Below are 13,849 nucleotides of genomic sequence, written 5' to 3'. Positions count from 1 at the left end.
CCTCTGTCCCACCCCTGTTTCTTCCGTACTCCATTTTATTTTCCTCAATGCACTTTCACTACCTGACATCATTATATTCTCTTTATATATCTGCTTATCTGCTTGTGATCTGTAGTGGGAGCTCAGTGTCATCACAGGTTTTGCCTTTTGTTCTCTGATGTGCTGTAGCTCATAGGACAGTGTCAGGCATACAGTAGATGCTCAGTAAATAGTTGCCAGTTGAATGAATATAGAACCATACATCACAACTGTAGCAAGGCAAAGAAGGGTCTCAGAGATGCTGAAGCCCAGCCTTATTCCTTTTTTTTTTTTGGATTTTTTCTTTTTTTTATTATACTTTAAGTTCTAGGGTATATGTGCACAACGTGCAGCTTTGTTACATATGTATACATGTGCCATATTGGTGTGCTGCAGCTGTTCTCGTCATTTACATTAGGTATATCTCCTAATGCTATCGCTCCTCTCTTCCCCACCCCATGACAGGCCCTGGTGTGTGATGTTCCCCACCCTGTGTCCAAGTGTTCTCATTGTTCAGTTCCCACCTATGAGTGAGAATATGCGGTGTTTGGTTTTCTGTCCTTGCGATAGTTTGCTGAAAATGATGGTTTCCAGCTTCATCCATATTCCCACAAAGGACATGAACTCATCCTTTTTTATGGGTGCATAGTATTCCATGGTGTATATGTGCCATATTTTCCTTTTTTTTTTTTTAGATAATGTAGGTAAAAACATTTACTTAGAGATAAAAGACACTACAAATGATAAAAAAAATTAATCCACCAGAAGATACAATATTCTAAATGACAGATTATTAACCAAAAAGCCTTCAAAATATTTAAAGCAAAACCATACTAAACTAAAAAAAACAGTCAAGCATATCCACAATCATGGGAGAAAATCTTAACACAAATCTCTCAATAACTGATGAAGCAATAAAAAAAGTAGACATTCAGAACATTTGAACAGCATTGTAACCCGTAGCTATGGAACATACATTCTTTTCATATGTACATAGAACATTTATCAAAATTGATAATCATAGGCCACAAATGAAGTTTTAACAAATTCTAACAAATTGAAATTATACAGAAGACATTCTCTGAACACAGTTCAGAAAAAAAAAAACTGTAACCAAAAGATAATTAGGGTTTTAAAAAGCCTCAATCCATACCTCACTTCATAGACAAAGATTAACTCAAAATGGACCATACACCTAAATGCAAAAGGAAAATTTAGAAAATTTTTATAGAAAATATAGGACCTTTGTTACCTTTGGTAGGCTAAGTTCCCTTATACAATACACAAAATACACTAGGTATAAAAAATAAAAATTATAAACTGGACTTCATTAAAATAAAAAACATCTAGTCTTCAAAAGACATCATTAAGAAAATAAAAGAAGATAATATAAAAAGAATATTTGGAACCAAATAATAAGAGGATGAAGAACCTGAATTTAAAATATGTGCACATGATTTGAATAGACATTTCACAAAAGAGTATATAGAAATGACCAAGTACATGCAAAATGCTCATCATCATTACCCATCACAAGAAATATAAATTAAAAAAATTATATACCACTGCAAAACAACTAGAATGATTACAATTAAAAGGATTGACAATACCAAGTATTAGGATGTAAAGCAGCTGGAACTCTTATGTAGTGGGAATACAAAATGGTACAATCAATTTGGAAAAGGGTTTCATAATTACTAAGTAATTAGTAAACACCATCTCACCCAGGGATTTCACATTAACCAAGAGAAATGGAAGTGTATATGCACAGAAAGAAATATACTAATATATATTCACAAATGCTCATGTGAGGTTTATTCAAAAAGCCCCAAGCCAGAAAAATCCAAATACTTATCAACAGGTGAATGAATTAATAAATTGTGGCATATACATACAATGGAATATTTCTTTTTTTATTACACTTTAAGTTCTAGGGTACATGTGCACAACGTGCAGGTTAGTTACATATGTATACGTGTGCCATGTTGGTGTGCTGCCCCCATTAACTCGTCATTTAACATTAAGTATATCTCCTAATGCTATCCCTCCCCTCTCCCCCCACCCCACAACAGGCCCCGGTGTGTGATGTTCCCCTTCCTGTGTCCAAGTGTTCTCATTGTTCAATTCCCACCTATGAGTGAGAACATGTGGTGTTTGGTTTTCTGTCCTTGCGACAGTTTGCTGAGAATGATGGTTTCCAGCTTCATCCATGTTCCTACAAACGACATGAACTCATCCTTTCTTATGGGTGCATAGTATTCTATGGTGTATCTGTGCCACATCTTCTTAATCCAGTCTATCATTGATGGACATTTGGGTTGGTTCCAAGTCTTTGCTATTGTGAATAGTGCCGCAATAAACATACGTGTGCATGTCTTTATAAACATACGTGTGCATGTGTCTTTATAGCAGCATATTTTATAATCCTTTGGGTACATACCCAGTAATGGGATGAAGCCCAGCCTTATTTTTTTATTTTTTGAGATGGAGTCTCGCTCTGTCGCCCAGGCTGGAGTGCAGTGGCACGATCTCGGCTCACTGCAAGCTCTGCCTCCCAGGTTCATGCCATTCTCCTGCCTCAGCCTCCAGAGTAGCTGGGACTACAGGCACCCACCACCACACCTGGCTAATTTTTTCTATTTTTAGTAGAGACGGGGTTTCACCGTGTTAGCCAGGATGGTCTCGATCTCCTGACCTCATGATCCACCCACCTTGGCGCTTGTTGAGAGCCGCCAGCCCCATCTGTTGTCCTGAAGGTCCTGCCATCACATCTCTGCTCCCCACTCTCAACCTGTTCTCTTCCTCACAGCACAGGAGATGAACACAGCCGGGGGAACTGGGGTCACCTGGACCAGCTGGCTGCCCTGCACTGGGTCCAGGACAACATTGCCAGCTTCGGAGGAAACCCAGGCTCTGTGACCCTCTTTGGAGAGTCATCGGGAGCAGAAAGTGTCTCTGTTCTTGTGAGTGTTCCTTGCACCGGGCCCAACCCCACTGTTGATGTGATGCTGATGAGACCTCTTGGACACCTGTCAATCCAGCTATGCACACCTCTGCTTACAATACCTGGATTCAGGACTGACCCTACTCACTGTCCAGCATCAGGAAACCTAAAGACCAAGCTCTTCTTGGCCCCCAGGAAGCTCAGGGCTCAGCTTAGTGTCCTGGGGCCATATGAATCTCCAGTTGTAGCCTGCAATGGTGGCATTCCTCTCTTCTAACTTGGCTGAGCTCTCTCTCTCTCTCTCTTTCTGTCTCTCTCTCTCTCTCTCTCCCACTCATTTTAATATGAAGATTCACTTCCCTTCTCTTGGGAAGTAGGGATAGGCATAAATTATGAGTAAGGGCAGGCAAAGAAACAGGTGGGCAGAGGTATTGTTTGGCTCAAAGCCAGATCTACATGTGGAGGGGACATGGACACTGAGCAGGCTGGGGATTCCTCTGGGGTGGTCTGATGGCTGGTTCATGCCCAAGAAGGAGGCAACAGTCTCTGCGACTGAGAGGCCAGGTGAGCTAGGGCAGGCAGGTGAGAGGAAGGAGGGATGGAGCCGGGGATAAGGAGGGATGGGGCAGGGGTTGTGGGACACAGACACAACCTGGGGGTGTGAGGAGTCCTGCTGGGGTGGGAGATTGGGTGCGGGAGACACTGGGGGAGCTGGGATCAAAAAGCCGATGAGAAGTGCCAGGAGCTGTAGGAAGCCTTCCGCCTGCCTGGAGGTGGGCAGAGGGTCAGCCCACTACTGGAGTCTTCAATCCTGTGTTGGTTTTGTAGTTGAATACGCAGAGGAAAACATTTTTATACTTTTTAAAGTAGAGAAAAAGGAAAACTACAGATAAGCCCAAGAAAGACAAAAGCCATCTACAATCCTACAACACAGGGATAGTCACTGTGCTCAGTTTGACATGGATTTTTCTGGTCTTCTTTTCCATGACTTTACAGCTATCTGTCCATCCATCTATCCATCCATCTACCTGTCAATAGATCTATCATCTATTATCAATCTTTGTCATTTTTATTTATGAAAGTACTTTCCCGAATATTATAATACAACATGAATACTTTACTAAATATTAAATGTTGTCCCTTAATAGTATATTTTACAGTTGCACAGTATTCCACGATAAGAATGAAAAACCATTTATTTGCTCAACCTCATAATGTTGGACCCTTGGGTTATGTCCAGTGTGTACCATTGTAAACAGCAGAGGCATCTTTAGATATCTTTGTGTGCCTCCAGGATCATTTTTTAGGATAAGCCCTGAGTAATGGAGGTGCTGAATTGGAAGTTGTGGCTAGGAGATGCTAAGCTGCCTTTCCAATACCTTTGTTGGTTAGGCTCGGCTGCCACACACCTCCTGTTATGTCCCTGCCCTGTGCCCTGTCCCGATCCCACTTAGGTTCTCTTGGGTGGGAGGTTCTCTTGGGTGGGAGGTGAGCCTGGCAAGCAGATCAAGTGAGTTGAGTGGCCATCGTGTCCACTGAGCCCCAGGATCTCAGGGGAATGGGCCAGGGCAGAGCTGGGGTGGATGTAGTCTGGAAAAGCGAGCGAGTAACTGACCCCACCCCAAACATGAACTCTCCTCCCCTCCATTCTGCTGCCAGATTTTCTCTCCATTGTCCAAGAATCTCTTCCACCGGGCCATTTCTGAGAGTGGTGTGGCCCTCACTCCTGCTCTGGTGGACGAGGGTGACATCAAGCCCCTGGCTGAGGTAAGTCTCCCGCTCGACGCCCCCACCCCTTTGGCTCTGTGCTCCTGAATCCTCAGGGGTCACTCTTGCTGTGGGTTCTAGCTGATGTTCTCCTAGAACCACTGAAGCCCTACCAGTAGCTGAGCAGGAAGTGCAAGGAGACACCCAACCTCTCAGTTTCACAGCCGGGCAAATTGACACAGGGCTTGGAAGGGATTTTCCAAGGGCAGCAGGTGGTCAGGTCAGAGCTGAGACTCCAGCTCATGGGCCTAGACAGCCAGTACAGTGCCCTGTCTGTGACCATACTCCTCCTATGTGCCAGGGCCTGGTGCCATGTTGGGCAGTGATGGTGTCTTATGTCTCTCAGGGTCTGAGTTATGTGGACCCACTTGTAGGCTGTAGGCCTGACGTGGTTCCACACTGAGCACCTGATAACCAGGGTTGGCTCCTGGAGAATTCACTCATTGATTCATTTGTTCACACAACAAAACTAGGTGAGTAAGGGAAGGCAAAAAGAAGAGGTGTGCAGAGGTCATTTTTGGCCCAAAGCCAGATGTCCATGTGGAGGGGACATGGACACTACATGGCCCTATGTGGCTCTGAATTCTAGCCAGACACCTAACTCCCTCTCCAAGCTTCTGCTATAATGTAGGAAATAGATTAATAGCTACAGAATCACACAACTAGAAAGTGTCACCTATGACAAGAGCAGTGAAGGCGAGATACTTGCTGCCACAGCAGAATCTAAAGAAAGCATTGAGTCCTGGGGCTGGAAGAGGTTACCAGGGAAGGCTTGCTGGAAAAGTGACCAATGAGTCAGGAGCAAGGAATGTCCAGGGAGTGGGAGCAGCACGTGCACGTGTCCTGTGGCAAGAGGATGCATCCCAATCACGAGGGAAAGAGAGAGAGACAGGGCTGACACGCCCAGAGCAGGGAGAGCTGGGGGAGCGTGGCGAGTACTGAGAGCGGGGACGTTGGGAGGGGCCACCCTGCACAGGACCCTGGCAAGGATTGTGTCATCATCTGGAGAGTGATTGGAAGCCAAAGGAAGAGGTGATCGATAGGAATCCAGACCTAGGCTGAGGATCACCCACTGGAGACAGTGGTGTGGAGGAATTTGGTAGCTTTGAGAGCTTGTTTGGGGAAAGCAGTCAAATTTAAAGGGCTGGTACATTGAAGGAGAGAAAATGGGGATGCCAAGAATTTTTTGAATTTTTGAGAATATTTTTAGAATTCACTGGTTATAAGCAACAGTTGCCCATTGACCAGACTGAAGTCAAGAAGGAGGATTGGCTAGGTGTGGTAGCTCATGCCTGTAATTTCTGAGAGTGATGTGGCCCTCACTCCTGTTCTGCTGGAGGAGGGCGACGTCAAGCCCCTGGCTGAGGTAGGTCTCCCACTGGACGCCCCCACCCCCTTGGCTCTGTGTTCCTGAATTCTCAGGGATCATTCTTGCCATGGGTTCTAGCTGATGTTCTCCTAGAATCACTGAAGCGATTGGGAGGTAGAGGCGGAAGGCTTGCTTGAGCCCAGGAGTTAGAGACCAGCCAGGGCAACAAAGTGAGACCCTGTCTCTACAAAAAACAAAAAATTAAGCTGGGCATGGTGGTGCAAGACTGTGAGCCCATCTACATGGGGGGCTGAAGTGTGAGGATCACCTGAGCCCAGGAGGTCTATGCTGCAGTGAGCTGTGTTTCCACCACTGCACTCCAGCCTGGGCAACAAAGCAAGACCTTGTCCCAAAATCTTTTTAAAAGGAGAATTTATTTTTCAAGGAAACAGAGATCTGGGAGGATGGGCTTTGTGAAAAAACAGGAAGCAGAAATTACAAAATGATGGGAATCCTAGACTCTGTTACTCTTGTTCTCTCTCTCTGTCTCTTTCTCTCTGTCTGTCTGTCTTTCTCTCTCTCACCCTCTACTTCTCCCTGTCCCTGTTTATTTGTTCGAGAAATACACTGGGCATTGATTCTGTCCGAGATCCTGCATGGGGCTCTGGGGACATGTGCACTTGCCCTGGCTCCCTGACCATGGAGCCTGCCTGCTCTCCCTCCGTGCCTTTCTTTCTGGCTGCACTTTGCTTCCAGTCTGCATGAGCACCCTATCTGCCCCTGAGCTTAAGGACTCTCCTTTGGTTCCAGAAAGTAGTCAGGCTGCCTTTTCTGTTGTGAAAAATGAGCGTTTTAACATTAGCAGCTCTCCACCCCGATTCCAGGTCACTTAGGAGAGAGGCTCACTGTCCCATCTTTGCTTCAATGTCCCTGAACTCTTAGAAAAGAAGGAAACCAGAGTGTGCTGGGCAGACTGACCCCAACGCCCACGACAGGCAGAAGGCAGCCTCTCCCTCAGGAGGGCTTTGTTTATTTTTATATTTTCTACATTTTTTTTAAAGATGAAGAGAGGTTCTTGGTGTATTAATTGTTGTTACTCTGTGGCTTGACTTAGGACAAAGGTGCAGAGACCATCGCCCATGGCCAAATCTGGATCTATGCCTGCATGGCCCTTGAGCTAAGGATGACTTTTTTTAATTATATGAAATTTAAATTTCACTGTGCATAAAGGAAATTTTCCTCGAACACAGTGACACTCATTTACCTCGGGTCTCTAGCTGCGCTTCATGCCAACAGCAGTATTGAAGTTGCAGCAGAGACCACGTGGCCCACAAAGCCTCAAATATTTACTATTTGATCTTTGATGGGCACGTTGCTGACATGTGGCCTAAAGAGTCATGTTTGATTACTGCTTGGAACTCTAGTACACAAATGTGCAGGTGGAAACTCCTGGCTGTGCCACAGACGCCTCACTCAGCTGAGAAACCCCATCTATGTCTTGCAAGGGATGACACCCTGTTTTTCTTTAGAACTCACCTTTAAAGCACATTCGCTACTTTCTGAAGTGCCTCTGTGGGAATCATCTTATCTAGGCCTCCTGCAATTCTGCACATGTTTATTGCATGGGAGACATGGCACTCTCCCACATGTATTAACTCATGAGGTAGGTGCAGTCATTATTCCCATCCATGGGTGGAGAAACCAAGGCCCAAAGAAACCAGGTGGACTGCCTGTGGCCTAATGGCTGGTAAGTGGAGCATCCAGGATTTGAAAGCAGACAAGTAAATTCAAGATTCTATCGTCTCAACCCCAGCTCCACCTCACCTTTCTTGACACATTCAGCTTGAGATGATTATGTCCATTTTTAATAAAGATAAGGTAGCAGAGATAAGAGACTGGGTAATTGGCTCATATCACAATTGAGATTAGTAAAAGAGGCAATGCTCTGTGGGACCCAGAACCCACACATGTGGGTCTAGAGTTTCTTCTGCTGCCCCCTGCCACTTGTACAAGTCAGGCTTAGGATAGAACATCTTTTTCCACATTGATGGAGGGAAGGGACTTCGCTCTTGAACTCTGTTGTTGCCTGTATTCTTTGCAGCAAATTGCTAACACTGCTGGGTGTGAAACCACCAACTCAGCTGTCATGGTTCACTGCCTGCGACAGAAGACGGAAGAGGAGCTCTTGGAGACGACATTGAAAATGGTAGGTTGCCTGTTCCTGTAGCCCAAACCCTGTAAACTTGGTCCCAGACTTTTTCATTTCAGCGGTCCTCTTGCCCTGGGACAGTTATCTGGGACAATTTCTCAAGTCTCAGGAGTCTCAGTATCTGAATGGGGAATCCAATTTGTCATTGTTTATTGAAAAAATGACACAAATATTTAAAAAAGTCCAAAAATAACATGATAAAAAATTGACCAAATTTACTATTTGACCAAAATTTAATATTTTGCCATTCTTGTTTTCAGATGTATTTTTGAGAAACTAAACATTACATATTCCCAGGGGACACCATCATCCTGAATTTGGAGGTTGGAGATATTAAGCTCAAAGATTTTCAGAAAGATGTCACAATTTATCTTGGTTGACTTAGAAACTGTCTGTATTAGACCTGGTGGTGGTCCAGTTTTCTAGATTTTCTGAGACTAACTCAGTTGTCATTCTAGGATAGTCATTCATCCACTCAATCATTAATCCATCTACTATTATCTTATGCATCTATCTGTTCACTAATCCATCCAATTCACTGATATCTTTTTATCAATCTAATATCAACCTGTTCATACCTTTTTTTTTTTTTGAGGCGGAGTCTCACTCTGTCGCCCAGGCTGGAGTGCAGTGGTGCAATCTTGGCTCACTGCAAGCTCCGCCTCCCGGGTTCATGCCATTCTCCTGCCTCAGCCTCTCCAAGTAGCTGGGACTGCAGGCGCCCGCCACCACGCCCGGCTAATTTTTTTTGTATTTTTAGTAGAGACGGGGTTTCACCATGGTCTCGATCTCCTGACCTGGTGATCCGCCCACCTCGGCCTCCCAAAGTGCTGGAATTACAAGCGTGAGCCACCGCGCCCGGCCTAATATAACTTTTTATTTATCTATTTTCAATCTATCTGCCATTCATGCATCATCCAGCCACCATATATCTTAACTGTATCACCCATTCCTCCAAAACCAACAATCCAGTTATCACCTATCTGTTAGTTTTCACCCATCTATTCATGTATCCATCCAATTCCACTGTACTCCAGCTATTGGCAAACCCATCCATCCCTCCATTTATCCACCCATCCATCCATGCTAAGTATGTAGGGGTGGGTGTTAGAGGTAGTGAAACAGACATGGCGTGTACACAGTCCCTGCTCACAAGGAACTATCCAAAGAGAAACACATTCATATACTTCACAGGTTGAGTATGGTGGTAGCACAGAGGGGAAGCATTCATTATAGTCATCAGGGATGCTTCATTGAGAAGGTGGACGAGCCGAATTTGAGACCAGACAGCAGAATTGGGGAGTTCATGCCCTTAACCCTGACTCCACCTTATCTTTCTTGAGAAATTCAGCTTTGAGATCATTGTGCCCATTTTAACAGAGGTAACAGAGACAGAGAAATTTTGTAATTGGCTCATGTCACAGTTCCAATTAGTCAGAGACAACACTGTGGGACACAGAACCCACACCTGTGGGTCTAGAATATCTTCTGCCATTCCTGCTGTCCTCACATATTAGGACTTCGGGAGGTTTATGATTAATGGAGGACCATGGCAATCTCTCATCACAGGGAAGCCCAGCAGGACAAACACCCAGATGACACAGCACCCAGGGCCATTGGGAACTATTCCCTTTGAGGGAGACGGGTGTGAATTCCAAGCTCAGGAGTAGCCTGATCCCTGGACTCCCTTCTTGGACCTGAGGCTACTCCCGGGTCCCAGGGCAGGCCTCTACCACTGAACTCTGCTTGTGTTTCCATGGGTTGAGTCCAATGAGGTCTTGGAGCTTAGGTCTTGGTTCAGGCTCTAAATGACAAAAGTGGTCAAGGAATTAAAGCACAACTGTTTTCTAGTGCCTGGAAGGAGGCAAATATTCCAGCAATTCTGCATGTGGCATCAGAGGACCCAGCTTAAAAGGAAAAACTTGGTAACTTTGGGAATATCCAGCCCTCAGATCCTGGGACATCCTGCTGAGATTTTCTAAGATCTTGTGGAAGAGTCTCCATGATTACCCACTGCCTCCAGTACACACACACGCAGACACACAGACACACACACATAGACACACACAGAAACACACACAGACACAGACACACAGAGAGACACACAAACACACACACACACAGGCACACACACACACTCCTGGCTAGTGGGACTACAATCCTTAATGGAGAGACCTGCACTGGTTACTTCCTGTGAACAGGCCAGACATGTGAGCTACAGTGCAGCGATACAATCATTGCAATCTTCGTGAACATATACCAAAGAGAAGCATGGGGTAGGGTGAGTTTCAGTGAGTTGTATGAGTCAGAGCTGTCTAATGGGAGATGAGAAAACTCCCCCAAGGTGCCTTGAATGGAAAAAGGAATGCATTGGAATAACATCCTTGTGTTAACTGAAAAACTCAGTAGTTGAGAGTTTCAGGCATGGGTGGGTCCAGATGCCTATAGGATGTTATTGAGAATCTACCATTCTCTATCCTTCAGCTTTGCACAACTCTGTGTTGGCTTCACTCTTAGGCAGATATATCTTCTGGGAAGGTTAAAGACAACAGCGCTCTAGAGTTATATCCTATCTACTTAGAAACCCTCTCTCCAAACAATTCCTGCAAAAGTTCCAGGGTAAACTATTGGATTGACATGGATGTATACCTATCCCTGAACTAATATCCGCGATCAGGGAGATGGAGCACCCCAGGTCACATATAGATGCCTGAATTCATGGACTGATAGGGAAAGAAAGAGGTCCCTGAAAAAGAATGGGGGTATTCTTCCCTGGGGAACAGGAAGGGGAGAGGGATGGGGGACAGGGCAGGCTCAAAAGCAGGTGTCCTATCCAGAGCTCTAGCAATGCTGGCTCACAGTTCCTGGCCCATCCTTCCCGTGCTGGTGCCCACTCTTCGGTTCTATGCCTTTACCCTGTGCTCAGGCCCAGCAGAGCCAGAGTCCTGCCCACTTCCTCTGGGCCCAGCCAGCTCGGCACCAGGAGGGAGAAACTGACCCCTCTGTTGCCCGCTCACTCAGCTCAGTGTTCTCCTGGGAAGCCTGTCACCCACATCGTCTGCCTTTGTCTTCACAGAATTTCTTAACTCTGGACTTACATGGAGACCCCAGAGAGGTAAGGACCTTTTGTTTCTCAATTGCAGGTTTTGAGTCTTAGCACCTTTAAGCTCCAATTAACTATGAGTGAAAGAATCCCCTCTCGGGTAATTATAGTAACTTCTGTGTGCTTGATGCTGAGGCCCAGAGAGGGGCAGTGACTTACCTGGGTAACACAGCCAGGAAGACTAGTGGCTGGCCTGGAACCCATTTTCCTGACTCCCAGTCCAGTGCTCCCAGGCATCACCTCTGTGTGCCCTGGGCTCTGCCCACTCCTTCTTTTTTACATTTTCTCTCCCCAAAATGGCACTGTGGGAGGAGGTTGAACCAGAACCTTCCACAATCAGGAGGCAGAGATAACAGGGATGATTAGGCATGGAGAGGGGAAGCCTAAATCTCAGTCCAAGGACACTCAACTCCTCCCAGCACACAGGAATCTCCAACAGTATCCTCCAGATCTCCTCACCCCCATCCCCACCTCCCAGTGGGTTGACAGTTTCTGGTGACATCACCTCTGCAGCATCTTATAATCCTGTCCTCTCTGCTGCCTGCCTGGAGGTCACAGCACTCTCCTAAATGGTTATGGGTGGAGTACATGAGATTCATCCAGCAAAGACTTAATAAACACTTCCTATGTGCCAGGACTTGTTTAGTAGCTGGGGATATAGCAGTGAAACAAGAAAGACTCCCTGCCCTCTTGGGACCTTCCATTACCGTGCAGGGAGAGTGCAATAAAAAAGCAAATCAAGTATGTATTCTGTTTGATGGTGTGCAGCATTAGGGGATAGAGTTTCCAGGTGGTTTCAATTTCAGTAGCAGGATGAGGGAATGGCTCAATGAGAAGGTGGCGTTTGAGCCAAGCTCTGTAGGAGGCAGGAAGTCAGCTGTCAGGAAACTTGGAGAAGCCTATTCGAGGCAGAGGGAACAGCCACTGCAAAGACCCTGACGGATGTGGCAGGTCGAGCTGGAGTGGACCGAGTGTGGGGACAGACTGGCTTGAGGCTAAAGAGGTAAGGGGAAGTGGGAGAGGGATCGTTTAAAGTAGTTGCATTTGGATTCTGAGCAAGATGGGAAGCCTTTGGAGGTTTTGAACAGAGGAGTCACATGATCTTAAATTTCACAAAGGTCTCTGCCCCTGGTGTTCAAATAGACTGTAGGAAACGGGCAGAGTGGATGCAGTTGAACAGCTGGGGGGCCACTGCATTGCCATAATTCAGGCAAGGGCTCCTGGCTGCTTAGGGCTATAGTAGTGGGGATGGGAGGAGTGGTTGGAGTCTGGATATTTTTGAAGGAATAGCTGAGAGGATTCACTGATGGACAGAATGCAAGGGGTAAGAAAGGGAGAGGAGTGGAGGATGCCCTGAGTTTTCTGACAGAAGCAAGGTCATACCCACACAGGACAGCCACTTGAAAACTCTAAGTGGACAACAATCCCTTGTCATTATTGCTGATGGCAGTCTTCCCACTTGGCTGCCACCCAACTGGGGCAATCCTGTCTCTCTCATTAACTTTTATCCTTTTCTACTTCACATCCTCTCCCCAATTACATGTATCATGGTGCAGCCAGACTAGCCTTCCTTAACAGAGTTAGAGCAAGTCACCCCCACTTCTTAAAAGCCTGACCTTCCTTATGAGACAAATTCCCTTCCCTTCATGAAGTTAGTCCCTCAAAACACACCTGCGTGCGCACTGTGTGCCAGACTGTGCAGAAGGTAGGCTCTGCACCTGTCCCTCCCTCTAGAACCTGCCCCCACGGTATTTCTCCAAGCCCAGAACTCCTGGGTGTTTCTGGAATTTACCCTGCATAGTTACATCTGTGTCCTTTTGCTCATGTGGTTCCCGCTCTTTAGAAATTCTCACTCCTTTCCTCACTTGTCAATACCATTCACTGCCCAGAGCCCACTGCAGGCGGGCAGCGCCTCCTCCACGTAGCCTGCCCTGCATCTTCCTTCCAGAGGGGCTGCTCCTCTTGCTGGCCTCTCAGGGCAGCCCTGCCTGAACTGCACAGCCCCTCAAGGAGGCCGGACTTGCACCCCAGTCCTGTTCTGTATTGTCAGCCATATTGGATTAGGATCTGTGGCTTCTCCAGCTGGGTCTGGTCCACTTCACAGAACATTTCCCCCAGGCAGCCCAAACTAGCTCGTCATTCATTGGCTTTTGTAGAGCAGATCAAAGGTCCCAGAAGTCATAGAGTCTCAAAAAAGCTAGGAATTGTCCAGTCGCTTCTGATATACAGAAGGGAAATACAGCCCATGGGGCATGGAGCTGGGAAGATGGCACAGAGGACTGGGGTCTATGAGAGGGACATGAAGCAACCCTGCTAACAAGTAATACCTAACATTTATTCAACCCTTCCAGACACCAGGTGCTGTGCTAAGTATTTTGCATGTATTCAGCCATTTAATCCTCACAATAACTCACCTCTTAGATGAGAAAAATGAGGCCCAAACAGGTGAAACTCCCAGCCAGTAAGTAGCAGAACCAGGCTTCAGATCCAGTTAATCTG

General features: G+C 46.2%; 1 protein-coding gene across 2 annotated transcripts in view; it reads left to right on the top strand.

The window, feature by feature from the left end:
• Positions 1-13,849, top strand: part of LOC129493279 (liver carboxylesterase 1-like) — a 33,818-nt gene that overhangs the window by 9,156 nt on the left and 10,813 nt on the right. For both annotated transcript variants that reach the window (XM_055299267.2, XM_055299266.2), the window contains exons 5-8: positions 2,828-2,981; positions 4,622-4,729; positions 8,140-8,244; positions 11,324-11,362. In XM_055299267.2, the coding sequence (XP_055155242.1) occupies positions 2,828-2,981; positions 4,622-4,729; positions 8,140-8,244; positions 11,324-11,362 (406 nt within the window). The remainder of the gene's footprint in view (positions 1-2,827; positions 2,982-4,621; positions 4,730-8,139; positions 8,245-11,323; positions 11,363-13,849) is intronic.

This window comes from Symphalangus syndactylus, chromosome 11 (genome assembly GCF_028878055.3).
Source record: "Symphalangus syndactylus isolate Jambi chromosome 11, NHGRI_mSymSyn1-v2.1_pri, whole genome shotgun sequence".
Classification (NCBI taxonomy): Eukaryota; Metazoa; Chordata; class Mammalia; order Primates; family Hylobatidae; genus Symphalangus; species Symphalangus syndactylus.
This window is presented reverse-complemented; position numbering and strand designations above follow the sequence as displayed.